At 34.5% G+C, this 20060-nt stretch overlaps 1 protein-coding gene across 1 annotated transcript in view; it reads right to left on the bottom strand.

Moving 5' to 3' along the window:
* Positions 1-8297: 8297 nt before the first annotated feature.
* Positions 8298-20060, bottom strand: part of LOC145683880 (uncharacterized) — a 141817-nt gene continuing 130054 nt past the window's right edge. The window contains exon 5 of the mRNA XM_081755513.1: positions 8298-13909. Within this exon, the coding sequence (XP_081611639.1) occupies positions 13740-13909 (170 nt within the window). The 3' untranslated portion in view covers positions 8298-13739. The remainder of the gene's footprint in view (positions 13910-20060) is intronic.

The following is a 20060-nucleotide window of genomic DNA, read 5'->3' as shown; positions in this document are numbered from 1 at the left end:
AATGACGGCCCTGGCTACAACTGTCATAGTTTGCCATGCTATTGTCGTCTGAAACACAATCCACCTCCCTTGCAAAAGTCCGGTCAATTCGTACACTGTTCACAGATGTAGACACGAAGCGTCAAGAATATTTTTACACAACGACTGTGCTAACCATAACCCGTGGCATCAACACACAACGCGGAATAGGTTACATTTTATTGCTAGTTAACATTGAATATTCAAAGTTTTTACAACTGATTTGAACATTTCTATTATTTTATGTATTATAAACATATGATGAATTAATATTTACTTGTACCTGCAAATGGTCACTTTTTTTGTTAAAGCAAAAAACAAAAATTACTCCAGCAGGAATCGAACCCAGGATCCTTTGTACGGGAATCATGGATCCTCCTAACTCTGCTACGCCATCACTTAATAACTTTACGCGCATTAATAACTTAATAATGTTATACATGCAGTGAGTTGGAATCTTTAAGACGCTCTTCCCCCACTATTTCTGGCTATTGCGCTCCTTCAGTTTGTAATATTAACACTTGAAATGTGCACTACTGCCTCGCGAAGGATAGCACCAAAGTTTATTTACCAAAGTCTACTTTCTCCATGTTAATTAACTCTGATCGGGCTTTTCTCATGTTACTTTCATACAATACATGTTCTAAGCGAGGAAAGGAGTATTAAAAATATACTCCAAAAAGAGTTTCTGACGAATATCTCATCATAGGAAGATGAAACTCGACATTTAAACTCCTCCTTAGAGATCTGTGACCACGTGGTCCATCGTTTTCAGAAATTCCAACTCTAGCAAAGAAAGCAAGGCAACTGCTACAATATCTTAATTTCCCATTTTGTGTTCATAAATTGGCCAAAGTCAGGAAGCATTTTAGCTCTTTAAAATAAATCTAGAAGATATTTACCAGTTGGATTCACTTGGATCTTTTTCATTTCACTTCGATTGATATGCTATTCTATTGAGGAACAGGTTTGGATATTTCGCAAAAAATATTTCCATAAACTTATTCTTCTCGATCGAAGAATAAGCATTTCAATTAGTTCGTGTCTGACCTTTAAAGATTACTCCGGCCTATAATATTAAATGAATTGTGTATTCTATTTTTCTTATTTTTAGAGTATATTTACCGATCTTTTGAACCCGTATTAGGAACCTAGAAGCACAATTTTAGGAAGCTAAAAATCAAGTTTAATTATGGCTCAAAATCATTTTCTTTCTTTTATACGCAGATTTGTGACTTTAATCTACAGGGTGGGCCATAAGTCCCTTACCACCCTGTGCAAAATCCGTGTTCGTGGAAAATAGTGAACAACAACCATGTAGTAACATACTAGGCCGAGGGGGAAGTCGGATTGTAATGGTGACCAAGATGGCGGCTATCTTGAATTCACGTCAAGATATTTAAATGGGAACATGGTCATGCGGCACATCATCTTGTCGTATTTTGTGTATTTTTTTTTTTTACTCTGTGAAGTCCTGTAATCGCGGCATAATGGGAAAAGTCAGAGACATTTCTCCACGTATAGTGGAAGTTGTCAAAACACTTTTGGCGGAAGGAAGATATACACAACGACAAATTGCTAGTAGAGTTGGGGTAGGGCAAAAATCTGCGAGTAAAACCTTTGTTGCAATAAACAAGAAGCAAATGTATCAGCAAAATAGGGTCGGGAAGTGTGGGCGAAAACCAAAGCTATCGCTAAGAGGTATCAGAAAACTAAAAAGATTGGCTCTGGGAAACAGAAACGCAACTTGTAGAGACTTAAGTATAAAAATGGTTGAGTATGGTGCAGACATTTTGCCTGAAAGTGTTCAAAGGATCCTTTGTGCTGCAGGAATAAAAGCACAGTCCAAGAAAGAAGCAAAAATTACTCCAATGATGGTAAGAACCGCCTCGAATGAGCACGAGGCCTAGAATTAGACTGCTGATGAGTGGAGAATAGTGTGTTTCGGTGATGAATCATGTGTTTTAGTGTCAGATGAATATTCACAATATGTGCGACGTCGACGTGGGGAAGAATTCAAGTTGGAATGTCTCCAACAAACCGTGAAGTATTCTTCTTCAGACACAGTCTGAGTTGTGATGTCTGTCTTCGGGCCTGGAAGAGTGTATATAATAGAGGGGACAATGAAGCACGACCAATACTTACAAGTTCTTCAAAAAGAACTAATTCGCCAGACTGTAGTCTGGTTTGATGACGCACACTTCATCTATATGACTGATGGAGTCCCATGCGAATGAGTCAAAGCTGACAAAATTATTTTGAGAACAACGAAATTTGTGTTCTTCAGTGGCCGGGCAATAGTCCTGATATTAATCCGATTGAAACCCTTTGGAGCGTTATGAAGGGAAAGCCAAAGAAGAAGCACGTTACAACGAAACATAATTGATCGAGGAGATTAACAATTTGTGGCATCATGATACTGGATTGAAGACAAAATGTGCTAAACTCGTACATAGCATGCCACAAAGGATAAAATATTTAATAAAGAATAAGGCATTTCATATGAAATATTAATCTTTGTGAGAGATCATTTTCTTGTAACTATTCCATTTCATTTTTTGTTTCCAATTTGGATATACACACTATATAGTAATTATATTTGAATGCACGTTCGCATTTGTTTTATTGATATAGAAAAGCATGTGCCACACCCACTAGAAATTAGAGCAGAGTAATTTGGACTAAGTTCGAACGTATTTTCTTACGTAATATTGTAACAACAGTAAAATATTCAGAAACTGAATGTTGAGTCTAATAATTTGAACAGGTCTGTATATTTTATTTATGGAAAGAAATTTACAATGCCCTTTTGATCTACCTAGGTAGAATCATACTTGCAGCCTTATATTATTATCTCAGACAAGAATAAGAAAAATCTAAAAGAATGAAGCCATATATAAAACTCTAATACTACGTACACGCAATGGCTGTTCCTTTGACGAAAAGAAGAAAGTAAATACTACAAATAGTGGCTGTTCTTTCGACAAAAAGAAAAAGAAAGTGCACTTGACGAAGATTCGAACATGGATCAGCTGATTGGTAGGTTTGAACGTTACCCACTACGCCACATACTCAGGTGCTTGTTTTCTTGCTATACACTTTAAACATTCAGCTTGTGATATTTGTTTCCGTCGTCTTATTACAGTTTCTCTGCTTTCCCTGCTTGTCACACTATTCGTGTTATTTGTGGTGTAAATTGCATTTGCAAACGTAATGTATTTTGTTGTTTTACAAAGATCCACAACGTTAAAAGTTTTTAAGATCAATTACATTACACGAAATGATTTTCTCATATCTTCCATCGCTTCAAGGGGCAAGAGATATTATCCCGCACAAAACATGCATTTTCTTATGTGACAGAGCGTCCCTTTATCAGTATACTTGCTTATGTAATATGTTATTTTCTTTGAGAAGAACCATGTCGTAATTGTACCTGTAATCCCCAGCCCTCCTTTGTTTCGAGTATTTTAACGTGACGACAACTATCCATCTTTAACACTGCACTATAACCAGTTCTTTGCATGTGCAAATACTCTTTATACTCTTTTAATAGATGCGCATCCTGTGCCAACAATGTTAGATAGTTTAGAGCATATGTCCTTTTCCACACGCTCATTAGAACATACTGGTACATGTCGATTTTTATACGTAGTTATTGCTGGTTATTTGGTTTGTCTCTTGCCAATGAACCAAACGGCAAACAGATTACTCCGACGTTTGTTCAAATATCCCGTAACGACTTGCCTGCATGTTACTTTTCAACTCACAATAGAATTACTACAGAAGGGTAACACCAATGAATTCTACGTAAAATTGCAGTGCTATTTGATATGCCACATGTAATATATACTTTCTCTTTTACATTGTGAATCCAAATTCAAAATGGCCACTTTCAATATGGCGGCCATAATGTTCATATTCTCCAACATATGGATCTTTTCATGCATTTACTAATAAACATTTGACCTTCATTTCTGTCACCATTCATGCGCGGAACGAGTGTTTCCTTAGCTTTTCGTGTTGTTGAGCCCTACGGTTCGCCATATTTCTTCCGGCGCTCATGCTTCTCTATGTTGCCCTTAGCCGATATAAATTTGCATATGTACATAGTTTCACACTCTCTTTTATGTCTGATACGTGTTGTTCAGCAACTCACGTACCCCATTCGGACCATTCCCTGATGCGAGAGCAGGGTAAACATATGCAGAAGAAAAAGTTATTAATACATGATGAATGACGCTGCCAAGTAAGCTCCAATTCTCCCTCGTCGTGGAGCCAGCTGAAACAAAAGGAGTAACAAAGGATACCGTAAGATGGAGTTACTTTGCACAAGATTTAAGGAATTTTAAAGAAAATCACAAGTAACTTACAAACGTAATGATTTAGAACACTGTATTTTACACATATAATAGCTAGATATACAATGAATTCATTAGTGCAAGTTCATTAGTAAACATTCAATATGACCACAGTTATAGAAATATAAACTTTGGTGCAAAGTAACCCAACAAAAAAGTATGTTTAACATACGAACATAATGTTTCTGGGCAATGTTTTCCCTTACTATTTATACATTTTACTTTCTACACAAAACTGTGTACAGTCAACAAATATTGATATTAGAATGATGGTACCGGTATTAGTACTTAGTTTGAATTATTGATATTTGTAAAGAAAATTATCTATTTTCTGGTGCCGGTACAGGAACCACATTCTAATTGTTTAGCATATGTCCCACAAAAATGGAACAGAAAAAAAAATACCCGTGAACTGATTTACCTTGGTTATTCCTTATGTTCAAGAATATAATCCCAACCGTAATCAGTGGAAGATTTACGGTGTTTGGGACTTTCAGACAGAAGCCCACCCAAATTGCATGATTTCTTTTTTTAAAAATCTAATGTTAGTCATTCCTATGCGTATAAGCTCCAAGCCCCCCCCCCCCCCCAAATCTAGTGATTTCTAAAGAAAAAAAAGAAAAAAAACGAAGTCTTTGTGAGGCCCCCTCAAACTACCTTTCTGGATCCGCTACTATTCATAATTTATTTTCCAACAAGAAATTCATGCCGGCATCTACCTACGTTTAGAATGCAGGAGGTTTCAGTGGTAATAATTTCCTACCTAAGCAGTATTTTGGACCGGTGCAAAGTAACCCCGAGTAGAAGCTGAAGCCGCCTTTTCCCCGTTTTACTAGTTTTATGACTTTAAAACGTTTCATACTTCAATTTCAACTATTGCATCAAAGTCCCATTGTACACAATAGTATGCTACAAAACTGACTTTGACGGAAATTCTTGCACGTGATATATTTCCAGTTTTGACGGCCTTTACAGTGACTGTTTTCCATACTTGTACAACAACGAACCCTCCCGGTAATTAGAACTAATGTTAACCGCGAACATTATAGTCAAAATAGAGTTAGATGTTCTATCTTACGGTGGAAGTTGAAACTTCCTCTTTACAGTTCATAGTTTTACAAACAGGACTGTGAAACTCTTTTCATATTTTGTGCAAAGTAACCCCTGATGTGCAAAGTAACCCCGCCTTACAGTACCTAAAGGATTCTTACCAAAAGGGGAAAAAATACGTACATCGTAATGCAAGCGTGCACATAATACTCTTTTTAATATTTTAAATTCTTTTTCGGCGCCAAAGTTGTATAAGGTAGTCAAATATCTTCAATTGCATACCTTAAGGAAATAGCCATAGATGGCTGCTTTTACAGATTCGCTACTCTACTCGCTGAGATCACATACTACATGTGCTCACTGAGCAGCGAAGAATTCCCAACTTAACTGGCCAGTAAAGTTATCTTCGTTCATCATGTTCATTACAGGTCTAGTTCATTGTCTGCCAACTTACATCGAGACGGCTCAAATTGTTCTTATTATATTTACATTATATTCATATTTTCCGAAAAGACCTCGTATTCACAGTTTGTTTAGCAATTGACGTTTGTCTATACTTAAAGTGCACAAAAACAACAATTTTTAGAAAATATCCTTAGACCAAGCTCACACGATGTATCTCCACCTTCAGTTCCTATGTTATTTACACTACAACAGTTTGGGGACAACTCACTATTGCGAATGTCAGCTAAACAAGTTTCAACATTCACATGGAATTATATATCCTTCATTTCATGCTGTGATCAATTGCTTATTCTGATAGCTGTAAATAAATAACACACTAACATCAGCTAGTGTTACAGACGTTTTCGAAACAAAGATGGAACTCCGAAATGGATGGATCAGCATGATGTATTTTCGACATCCGTGAATTCAATAGCCACCATGGGAAGCAGGATTGAAAAAAATCACGTTATTTTTGAAAAGAGAAAATTTTTGTAGACTAAAATTTGAATCACTCGTATCTGATTCTTTTTATATAAAAACGGAATATATTAAAATAATATCCCCACTGCAAACAGCAAAATTTTTGTATTACGTTGCGCAACAGGAATATTTTCTTTTCAAAGGTTATATATAAATTAAAATCAATTGTTTTATACTCCTTTCATTGTAACTTTCCCATGCTGAGTATCCGTGCCCTTTGCTTAAAATTATAAAATTATTCAAGGTAAACTTACATATTAGCATGAATTTTGTATGAATTTAAGTATTTGATTTCAAGTTATCTACATTCAGTATGACAAAAATAATACTAAATGTAAGATCTTTTAGTAGTAAGAGGTTTCTAACCAAGAATGTCTTTCTTCTCGAATAATTTTCCATTTTCTTCCTATTTACAGTATTAAAACTAGTTGGAATGCTCGTTCTTAGTACGAGAAGAATAGGTTTATGGTAAATACGGGAAAAGTACATTTCAACTCCCTTTGGATGCTGAAGTTCTTCACTTTCACTTTTACCCGAAAAGATGCCATTCATAAAGGCGCCTGCAATGAGTCTTTCTCTCCCTCCGATGGGCCGTACTAAGGTCATGTCTACGACTTGGCGTGAAAAAGCGCTACGACGTAGCCTTCCCAAAGCCGGTTCATTTTGGGAGTCATGATGCATACACCACACACACGCAAACTTCACGCGATAGTAGATGCCATTCATTTTTTCCTGTTTGCAACCATTCGGATCGGTCGATTATAGGAGCAGGGGGTAAAGATATGTGTGTGTGTGTGTGTGTGTGTGTGTGTGTGTGTGTGTGTGTATGTGTGTGTGTGTGTGTGTGTGTGTGTATGTGTGTGTGTGTGTGTGTGTGTGAGAGAGAGAGAGAGAGAGAGAGAGAGAGAGAGAGAGAGAGAGAGAGAGAGAGAGAGAGAGAGAGAGAGAGAGAAAGAGAAAGAGAAAGTAAACTTTCCAGTTACGGTAGAAAGGTTCTAAACTAAAACTTGTGAAATGTTAAATGAATTAAATCTTTTTTTTTTCAAAAGTTTCCTGTACAATATGAAATGATTAAATCAGTACATTGTCAAAATTCTTGGCTCATTAACTCTAATCTAAAAAAAACTATATACTTTGTTCTACTTTCATTATTAACATCTTACTATCATACAGATTACAATGAGAGTTTCAGACGAACTCAATGAACGTCCCGACTTGGTCAGATATATCGAGTTTTATTTGTTTGAAGCAAAATAGATTTGATTTAAATCACTGACTTTTCTTTATATATATATATATATATATATATATATATAAAGATTTAAATTAATCAATCCTGAGAGGAAGTTACAATAGTTCTGTTCTGACATTAAAATTATAATGAAATAAAAAATACTAACTTTTTTTTTTAAATTTCCAAAATAATAAAATTTAAAGAATAAAAATATCAAAAATAATTGGACAAGAAAATACATCTAAATAAACATAAATGGGGAACTTCTGCCAGCCTATGTGTATTTTTATCTAGAAACAATGCTGCTTTAAATGGTAAAAAATAACATGTAAGTGGAAATTGTGTCCTGTTGTTGAGCAGAAGTGGTGTAATTACCGGACTCATACATTTTATTTTTAGTAGAAGAAAACGAGATGGCTTTGAAGCACCAAAATTGGCATATTTCTCAGTGTTAAATGCACACAAAACATGGTATTTTATCATAATTTCCGAGTTTGCTAAAAGTAAAATTATCCTGATTGGATCTGACTTGGAACAGGGTAGTATTTACTGGCGAGCTTGTTTGTGTGGTGATGAACTTGTAAGTTTCTAACACCAAAATATGTGAATTAACTTAGAAAGGCTAAGGTACCATAAAGGCTCTTCCCACATACAGAGTATACAATAAGAAAACTAGATAGGGCATAAAATTCAATCATAACATGAACAACTATATTCAAATACCTTTAATATTTAAACTGGTTCTTACTAACAAATACATTTACAATATAATTTTTCTCTCTTTTTTACATTGATGTCAATAAAAGTTGAGGCGGATTAGCTAACATCACAAACTGTTACAAAGAGGAACAAAAGGGGAAATGGAATGTTATCTAGCTAGATAGAATAATCGCTACAAATACCTAGTACAAATTTCAATGTTAGGTACACGAGTTATACCTCTGAAATTTATCAGTGGTGATTCGTAGTATATGATACATTAATTTACACCAATATTTACTTTAATAGAAAATATGCCTAGAACTCTCAGCATACTCCAGGCAACGGAAATTATGTGATATGATAAGACTAACTAACAATGTTTCACAAAATAAATTGTTCAACGCAGTAGCAGAAATCCTGCTATTCACAGTTTAAATAAACCTAAACAAAAAAGAAAGCATTAATATATCGATTTACACTGGGTTATTATCAACAAAAATGAAATTTAAGTTTCAAATATTTTATAATGTATATATATATATCAAACCTCTTCTTACGTACTTCGTTATTAAGCACACACTAAGTGGCAGGAAGAATTCATTTAAACAATTAAAGACACAATGAAGATACCAGTTTCATGTTATGCAACAATATACAAACGTACACATAAAATATAGTTACCTTCTCAAATATTAAGATGTTCTAACAACAGCAACAACCTCTTGTGCTACTTTTCAACCTCGTCCTTGTATCGACTAATACCATCAAAAGTACATATTTAAACATAATTTGCACGATGTATACGAACTCGAGTAGGCAATATGATATATCCGTGGCAAGACAAATCTCAGCATGGTTGTATGATTTTTTTTCTTTCTTAAATTATTACATATATAAGAACACTAGCTGTTAAATATTTCGAAAGTCAACTGTTAAAAATTGTCTAGGTTCTTATTTTCTAGATTTCGAGAACCCGATGACTGAAAACCTTGACAGTTCATGCTCTAAATATTAAGTGTAATCTGAAGAAACATATGGAAGTAACAAATGTAACATACCAACATGGTTGCCTCGAGTATGTAATAATAATAATACGTAATATTCCTCCCCTTCCCTTTCTCGTATTTTTATCTTTTCTTTACATTCTGATTACGATCCGCTGATAAATAAGTCTCAATACAACTTATTATTTTTTACTGTTATACTAAGATATGCCATTTGTTCTTACCACAATATATATACACAGAGTCCCCTGACATAGGGTTACTCTGTTATTACCAGAATTACAAAAAAAATGTAAGAGGGGAAACCGTCTCTAAATATGTTGTTTTCAATCTAAAGTGAAGGAATTTTTTAAATCGGATGAGCTGTTTGGGTTGTATACTTTTTATGCGCCCAATATTAAATGAAAATGCAACGTTGCCATTAACCTCGGGCTGGAGGAGGGAAGGACGGGACGGGAGGTGGACAAATTTTGTCAGAGTATGGTGAATGGAGGCATCTTTGAAATGGGGGCTGGCCATCGACACGTCATCATAACAGACAGTAACTTCACTCACTTATGTTGTGGATCGACGCCAATGGCAACGTTTCATTTTCATTTAACATTGGGTGCATAAAGAGTGTACAGCCCAGACGGCTTGTCCGATTTAAAAATATTCCTGCACTTTATTGAAACCGTCATATTTGGAGACGGTTTCCCCTCTTACATTTTGTTGTAGCTCTAATAATAAGAGTTATGCCATGTCAGGGGACTTTTGAGACACCCTGTATATATACAATATATCTGACACATATTTATTTGTTCGAACCTAAATCAGTATTATGAAGATTCTGACGAATGAGGAATCTTTAAGAAATTCCACATTAATTACTTTTTCATGTGTGCCATATAAATCAATATCAATGTTTCATATATAAAATAATCTTTAAGAAAAAACACTGGAAACAATAAAAAACTATCTAGAGATTATGCCTTTCTTTTTCAAACACAATAATGTAACTAATACTACTACACAAAATATATGTAGTAGTACATACACTCTGAGGTTCAGTATATGATTTATCTAGTAAAGCAGGGTAGTTCCGAGAGATGTCTTTTATATATTCCTTATATGAACTACCTCACAACTCACTTAATTCAAATACTACATTTGTTGCTGTCGTTACGTGATAATTATATACAAAAGATTAGTTATAGGGTAAACTGCAACAGGCAAGAATATGAACTAATGCTTAAGCGACTTGAAGAAGCCATGGAACAAACATATGTCAATACCTGAAATGTGCGAGCACTGGTGTATTCACTGATTTCTGTTTTTACTTAATAATCTAGCATTTGGATTCATTTCTATGACAGTATAAATTCTCACAGGCACTCAATCACTGGGAAATGTAAACTTTGAAACATAACTGGTAAATACGAATTTTCATCAATTCCCAGGTTATTTCGAAGTGCTATTTTAGTATCTAGCACACAAACGCAGACAGAGGCACACATTAAACCTATTTATCAAGTCATGTGATTTTCTATATACAGTACTTGCAAAGAAGTAACTTCAACTTACTGAGGGTACAACATTCATTACTATTAAAATGATTTGATGCTTTTCAATTAATATATATACTTGTTTCCCAATCTAAAATTTCGTTTCGTGTGACAAAATATACAGAAAGAATAGAAATGTCGGAAACTTATTCCTTTATCACTTATTTCCAACTAACAGACCCCTGAGCTTAGATATTTAAAACAAACGTCATGCATAGTTTACACGTAAATCATACCAAGAAAATAAACGACATAAATATATTTAAACTGCAATGACACGTGCTATTAGACAGTTTTGGGCTAATATTTAATGTACCCCTTCATTCGTATTTAAAATATATGGTACAATAGTCACTAGATCGACTCATCCTTTTCCATGAATTTGAGGTGTTCAACAAGTTCATCTGACAAACTATCAATATGTCATACATTATGATTATACAGCACATTTTACTCTCCCATTACGTCCTTTTCCTATTCATTTTTTTTCTCGCCAAGTTGGTATTCACTTTTATTTAATTGCTGCGGAATGAAACAATATATCATGTAACGCGTGTTGATTATTTAAAATTAAACTCAAATTCTGCAGGATATATTACGACAGTAGAATCTGTAAAATTTACAGTAATTATTGTATATAAATATATATAGTTCTCATTGTTTATATGTTAAAGGCATACTGTGTAAGTTAACATTTAACTCAATAGAAAAGTTTTGATCGCGTATGAATTAATTAAAACACAGTATTACACACCTTACATACGTATTTCTGTAAAATACCTATGTAACTCTCTTGAATTCATCCTCTGATTTTAGTTAAACAAGAACGGTTTTTCCTATATGTATCTCATGAAGGCAGCGATATTTAAAAACAACAAATAGAAAATAAATTCTATTATGCAACTATCTTACAACCAAACAAATTTAACTATGTTCTCCTACTTAATACTATGGTCAAGCAAAATGTGAATATTTACAGCAGTCGTTCAACAGTTCCATATACACTGTCAACCAGCAAGTCCTCGGTTTGTTTGTTCATTATTTTCTTTAAAAAAAAAAAAAAAAAAAAAAAAAATACTTATTCTTTTTCACACGACAAGTTAATGGATCTCAACACATTCCACACATGATTTTTTTTTTTCAGTGATTCCATTTCTGAGTAATTATAAACTACTAATCTTTTCCCTATACAACACTTTTCTATCATGCCTTTCAGCAATATGTGACAGAAAGTAATTCCTTTTGTACGTTTGTTTGTTCCATTTCTATTTACCAGAGATTGAAAGTTGAGGGCTTGAAAGATTACGGTATCTTAACTGCCTATAACGGAATTAGGCATAGAACAAAATTCATGTTTCGCTTACTGCATCGTTAAAATATAAAATGTTTTATGAAGACTAAATGTTAAATTTTATTAATAATTTATAAATAAAACTCAAGAACACTCACATTTCAGTTCGTTAATAAGAATCGTCTGAAATCTTCGTAATATAAATTCCATTCATGTCTTTGTTTCAGAAACAAATAGTGCTACAGACCAGCTATTTTCTCTTTTGCTCTTTTTGGTCACACATCCTTTCATCCACACATACTCTCTTTCTCCCACACACACGATCAGTCAACTGTTTAGAAATATGCGGACGCAAAATACATCACATGGATTTTGGAGATGATATATAAACAAGTCTTTTAATATAAGCAAGATTATATGAATAAACGAACAGTTTGGAATACAAGCCATCCTTAATTACTTAGGATCTTATTCTAGTTGCATTTGAATACATAAATTACATTATGTATTACTTGATTTTAACTCCATAAATAAATTCGTGTTCCATTGCCTGGAGTACGAGAGTCATAAAATCCTATTTCTATACAAGTTAGTTTTCGCTCATTAGCTGTAGTACTATGTACAATGTTGAATTAACTTAGTTGATCGCACTGCTACATAAAAACATTAGTGGCAGAAGAAGAAACCTCCTGATTCTGTTGCTCTCTTCAAACAAATGGAAGTATTATATAATAAAACTATATGACTGTATGTAACAAAACAAGAAGCAAATAGTGGGTCACATGGCACTAACTGAGAATATTTCATTTTCACTATTCTCTCTCTTTTTTCTTTTTGTTCGTTTTTTTCTTTTTTTATATTTAATTATTCATTAAGAATTTTTAAACGGATAAAACAAGACAAAGCGATACCTTTGGCTGCCACCTTAAACCACTCAAACACACATTTTCCCTCATTGGCAGTATTGGCATATTATATAACCCATTTTTAGGGTTTTAATATTTAGGCTTTTAATATTCCCTTTGCTACGTAACTGTCTTTGTCAGAAATGGACATTATTCATAGGTCATGTATAAGTAACATTATAATTGCTTCAAAATACAGTATTATCCATTTTATTTTTTTAAAATTTAAATTCACAGGTCTGGTATCCAAATACCATCCTTCGCTACTGAAAAGCTATTATTTTATTATTAAAAATGGACACTCACGCTCACTTGGTTCGTAACATAGAACTTGACACATGATAAATTGCTTTTCTACTTTAAGCAAAGGAGTTTGTCCCTAGAAGAAACAAAAAGTAGCCTTTACATCATTACATTTGCTACCGCAATGAATTACTGTATTGAAATTCCAGTGCCTATTTCAAAAGTTCTTTTAAAAAAAGTGTCTGGACAAGAATGATTATTTTTATAATTATAATAATTATTATTATTATTATTATTACACATGATGGCACTTACACACACAAAACACACATGCAGCTTCTCGTCTCAATCTCACAAAATTTTTCACTAACATGCACCACCTTTGTTTGATCACTGTTCGTCAATTTCTATTTCAGGATTTACATAGCTTTCAGTATTCTTCACGCTATTAACCACTGAGACTTCAGGCATAAAATTCTCTATTTGAGTTTTTTGTATATGAATTTGAAGCGGGCGACCTCTTGGGTTCATCCAATGCGTATGATCCTTCGTCTTTCTTCCTCATTCGGTATACAATGAACATCACCACTAAAATTGCGCACAACAGACCAACAACAGCGCCTCCAATCACAGCTGAAAAAAATAACACGATTAATTAATCGTATCATAACAGCATCCTGAAATAAGTATGAACACACATTGAGTACTTACCATAATGTAACTTAAGCTAATATCTTGATTTTTTAATTTATATATATATATTAAAAGGTCTAATTAAAATGCATGTGGGATAAAAGATGGAGATACGAAAGAAACAAATAATTAGGATTACACACACTTCTTGATTAATTTAAATGTAGCCCTATCCAACATGCATAAACATATTCTGCATACAGGTATCCCTTGTCATACGCCACTAACAGATTCTGAGAAACGAAAATTCGTATAAAGTGAAAAGATTTTAAGATTGATATGAAAGACTCAAAAAGAGAAAATATACTATTTTTGAGCACACTGTTAAAACGGAAAAATAAAATCCTAAAATTTTTGAAAACGAATATAAATAAAAATTCTACATTATTTATCTTGCAATGTGTCTCACAAACTGGTACATTGTACAATAAAGCACTTGCCAAAGTGACACTCTTCAAAACTGCATGATGAATGAATTGTTTACTATTACTATTAACAATATTAATACCCTGAGTCAACCAGCTGATGGTTTTTAACTTTCTTTGATGAAATGTTGTATACTTTCAGTGAAACCAAACAAGTGTCATATGTCTAGGCACAAGTTCGCGACACAACTTAATCGTATTATCGCAAAATCACGTGTAAAGTGGGATACCTGTATTTACAACTATATACGATATTGTACTATTGATATATATACAGCAAGAGGAATACGGGTGTTGTGAAAAATAAATATATTAACTATGATAACAAAGACTTATCGAACTCTAAATTTAACTCTAGTCAATAGTTATTCTGTTGCCACACTATGTCCAAGTCTTTAGCAACAAATTCTGTCCTTCCGAACTCAGGAGTCAGACAACTCAATATGGGCATAAATAAAGCAAAATAATTTCTTACGCTTCTAACGAAATACATTTTCCTGTTAATCTGGCACAGATAACTGTAAAAAATTCATATTTAGCTTTCTGCAAATTTTCATTTAGTTATTCACATAATGCAAGATTTTAATTCAAATTTCTCACTGAACAAAGTATTCCAGCTGAATAATATACTAGTTTATCGAATTATAACGCTTAATAAGATGTTTATTTATTCGAAGTTAAAAAAAAAAAAAAAAAAATACTGCAAAGAGGATGGACAAACCTAAACCTGTTCTTCAATAATATTGTTTCACCTATCCCTATATCCCGTGTCAATCTTCTTTATATTAGTGAATTATGTTGGTTAGCGCTGTAACCTTCTTCAACACCAACTCTTCTAGTAAAGTTTGATTCGTTACATAATCATCGTAGAAGCTGTTTTCCAGTAAAAGATTTTTGAAAACCGTTTTATCTGAACTTTATAACTTTTTCCTTTTTTAGGAACCTTTTGTTATTGACATAGAAATTTTTATGGAAGTATTTCTTTTTCAATTTCTCCTACTTGAGTGAAGACAATAATTGACTTTTTTTTTTTTTTTTTTTTTTTAACACTAACATGTCGGATCAATTGTACCCCTAATAAAGACCAGCCGACCATCATTTGACAGTCTTCATACTTTCTTTAATACGAGGGTCACTACGAAAGTTTTGAGATACGCATTGTTGTGGCACAGTATTTGAATTCCATTGCGTTCGGTAATGGTATCCAGAGCGAAGAAGCGAAGCAAGTTTCAATTCGCCTCGCTTACCGGCGTGGAAGTATCGCCTTCACTTGTTTGTTGATGTGAGCAGTATTCGGCTGCCTAGAATGGAGCTCGAAAGGGAACATTTTCGGACAATGATCCTTTACAATTTCAAAAGTGGTTTGAACGAGACACAAAGCCTTAACCGTTTGCAGGGAGTATTTGGGGACCTTGCTCCTTCCCATGCTACATTTTTTCGGTGGTTTGGTGAATTCAGAAGAGGCTGGACATTGCTTAAAGATGAAGAGAGAGCTGGACGTCCAGCAACAGCTGTGTCAGATGAAAACAATGCCGCTGTGGAACAAATGATTCGAGAAAATCCTCAAACAACTTTCGAGGACATTGAATCTACAGTGAACATTGGATCGCCAGCAGTAACAAAAATTCTTCATGATCATCTTCGGCTCAGGAAGATCATCTGATCATCTTCATCTTCATGATCATCTTGGGTGCCTCACACTTTGACTGAACAGCAGAAGCGCATGCGTGTGGAATGGTGTGAAGAAATGCTTGCAAGATTTGATGGAGGCAATTCTCGACGCGTTTCTGACATTGTTACTGGTGACGAGACTTGGATCTATCAATCTGACCCTGAAAATAAACGCCAGTCTACAGTTTGGATCTTTACAGACGAAAATCCACCCACGAAAGTGAAGCGACCGCGAAGTGTTTGGAAGATACTCGCAACTTTCTTCTCCAAATCTGGCCATGTTGCAACTGTTTGACTTGAAGAACAAAGGACTGTTACTGCTCAGTGGTACACCACTGTTTGCCTAACAAAAGTGTTCCAGAAGCTTCGGGAACGGCGTCCAAGAACTGGATTGCGTGGGATCCTGCTTCATCATGATGCGTTCGCACACACGGCCAACATCACACTTCAGTTTTTAGAATCTACGGAGGTCAAACTTATGACATCCGCCGTATAGCCCTGACCTGGCCCCGTGTGATTTTTTTTTATTTTCCCCAGGATGAAAGATCGCATGCGTGGGAAGAGATTTTCAGCCCTGAAGAAGCTGTAGTGGCTTACGAGAATGAACTTTCAACACTTAAAGAAAAAGACTGGCAACACTGCTTCCAAAAGTGGTTTTCGAGGATGCAAAAGTGTGTACAGTGTAATGGTGAATACTTTGAGAATATGTAAGTGTTAAATTGATTTTAAGTATGTAAGTTTTTTCACACCTCAAAACTTTCGTAGTAACTCTCGTATTTACCTTACTTTATCAATTTATTATTTGAGTACTTTATTTGCTGTAATTAGGATCTAGTGTAGTGACATAATTACGAACGTATGTGTGAAAATAATTTAAAAAATGAGAACCGTGAAATGATTGTTCCTGGGCTTTAAAGGTAAATTCTTAAATGTGTCTAAAACTACCATAGTGACAACTTTAAGAAAAGGAGAAAACGCAAACTACATAAAAATATTAAAGTTATAAAACTGCAAATCACAATGAAGAAAACAAAGAGAGCAATATTTCTGTAAAATTCTCAAACGATTAAATGATTGGTACTGAACATTCTAGCGTTAACGAATTCCTGTGAATTTTGATTATTGATATTGTAAGGTTCCGCATGTCCCCATAACATGCGATAACCATGTGTAATACATATGCCAATAGTAAACTAAAACAACGCAGACGACGGACCCGAAGAGGAGTCGCCCACATTCGCTGGCAGCCGGCAAGACGGAGATCACCGATGGCAGCCGACACTCCAGGATAAAAGACAGCGGCACGCATCATCAAGCATCAATCTATCCAGGTTGATCAAACCACCTAAACCCCTCTCACGACGCTTGGTCACCGAGAGGTACCTCACCTGCAAAAGCCCTAAGACGCTTGGTCATTGGGTTCCTTTCTTTATTTTACCCAAATTATTAGTGGAATAGCTTATTGTATAGCTTTTGTATTTAAGAAGACAATTATATAATAAAAGGAGATGGAAAAGTCCAAACTCCCGTGTACAGTAATTGCTCTACCTTTATTGACTGAAAGAATTTTACAATATAGAACTACTGCATGTTTTCCACACAGAACAAATTCGTAACAAGATATAAGTGTTTTCAGTGGTTTGACAATTTCTGTATGGAAGAACATAAAGTGATTTTATATCAATAAACGAAATTCGCAGGAATTAGTTAAAACGGATGGCTACGTTTTTTCTTCATTCAGGTAGGAAGAATTACAGAAAAAAAAAAAAACTCAAACATTTCTATGATACCAACGAAGGATTCAAAAAAAAAAAAAAAAAAAAACGAGAAAATTTCGAGAGTAACAAGAAAAAAAAAGTAATAAGATTGTTAAAATGAATCTTTCCCAAAAATTTTACAGGGAAACAAATCCTATAAATGAATGAAGCTTTATAAGAAGAACTGGTGCTGAACATGGTTACCATGCCAACCGACATTATTCACTAATATAATAGAAACTGACACGGGATAGAGAGATAGGTTAAATAATTATTTGTGTGTTATGTCCCCTATAGCATCAACTAGTAAACATTCTTTAGTCATACAGTTTTGATGCCGAATTTTTAGTTTTATTGAATTGTACCTTACATGTTCTTTCAGTGTTTACTCGTCGATTTAACACCAGAGGCCACTGATTAGGTAATTGACTATTTATTGCTACCATGTTCAGAATATGGTAAAATATTAGGATAGACCACAGTTTCTGTCCCCGTCATATTTTGCTAAAACTTTTCTAAGTTTTTTTGTTATCGCAGAACATCACAATATCTGGTTTGCTTTTGTCCCAGGACTGGTGTATGGCTGGAGATAAGCATCATGACATCTACGACGGAAATACACAACCACTTCCGAAAATTAAAACATTTGTTGTACTTTTCCTTATTTGAGCTATTTAAAAAATCCAGAAATACAAATTGATCTACAATTGGATTATTTTGTAGTAATTTACTCTTGTTGGCTAAATCAGTGGTTCTCAAACTATTTTCTCGTTGTACTCCTTGACTTGACTAAAAGCCTGAGATTTCCGCATTAATATTTGCATGAATGATGCCTTCCTTCTTTTTGCGGATTGATGAGGTATCTTTGATATGTTGGGCACGTATCATGCGTAAACATATATGAACTATAACGAAGATATTCTTCAGAGTGGAGTAGTGACAACGTTATTTAGTTCCGTAATCAGATTTTTTTTTAGACAGAATCTTGCACACAAAGCATTCTAACGATTATTTCCCCGGCTTTCTCAGTTACACAGAACAGATAAATGGATGGAAGGGGACGATCTTCTTTTGCACAAATATATAATAGAACCTGACGTTTTTGTTTTATTGAGTGTTCCTACGATTAAAATGTTCATGATCTGTTAGAAAACAGAAACAAAACGAAAATCGCATTTAGTTTACAAGTCCTGCTCGGAAAAGAACTGCATTAAATATTATATAAAAGATTTTATTGAAATATATTTTACTAATACTTACAAGAGACTAGATCGTTTCTTTGTCTTTAACTTCATCCTTCACCTCGTCTTCGTTGTTGAAGCGCATTCCGACCAAATGTTATTTCACCTTACGAAACAGGTGTTGGTCGCTGGTTTGCTCAACCTTTGCAACTGTTTCGTCCAAAATTGACGGTCTCCCGCTCCTTTTTCGCCGTGAATTTCAGTACGATCAGCTGCAAACTTATTACACCACTTGCGGACGTTTTTGACATTCATGCACGACTCGCCATACACTTCCGTCAATTGACGATAAATTGCGATCGTTTTAACGCCTTTTACGTTCAAAAACTGAGTAGCTACGAGAACTTCGCCAAGTGGGAGCTCCATTACAAACGACTCCCATGCCAAGACGAAGTGTTCCTTCAGAAGTTCGCGCAGGCTTGTTCGTGAGTAAAGAAAACAACAAACACAACAGCTTGCCAGCCATACGAACAGTTTTCATGTGTTCTCAGCAGTTTGGAGATTATTTTTGGGATTACCCTCGTGTATGTCAACAAATATTTTTTACTAAAAGGTACAGGTGTTTTCTCAAAAGCAGCAAAGGTCCTAATTGAAACGTTAGCTTTATAGTAGTTCTCTACAACTACACGTAGATTTCAGTAAAGATTAGCATTATCAGTACCGCCAATTTATTACTACGATTACATATTCATACTTTCATTTCTCTTCAAAATACTCTCCAGCCAGTGCAATGCACTAGTCCACCTCTTCGATCACTTCTGGAACATCAGTAGAAACTATTTTTCGACAGTCCCTACAAACTCACTTCCGAATCTTTCACCGCTTGGAATTCATCGTTAAACCAACGTGTTGCCGTTAATTTTTGCAACAGGATATAGAAAAAATTCCAAGGGTGAGAGGGTACAGAAAAAAAATCACATGAGTGGAACAAATGGTCATATAAAATCATATGAGTGTTCCCACCTGTATTTTCAATATTTTGCATTATTTTTTTTCT

The sequence above is a fragment of the Thermobia domestica genome, chromosome 4, assembly GCF_964235325.1.
Source record: "Thermobia domestica chromosome 4, izTheDome1.hap1.1, whole genome shotgun sequence".
Taxonomy (NCBI): Eukaryota; Metazoa; Arthropoda; class Insecta; order Zygentoma; family Lepismatidae; genus Thermobia; species Thermobia domestica.
The sequence above is the reverse complement of the archived record's forward strand: the minus strand, read 5'-3'. Positions and strand labels throughout refer to the sequence as shown.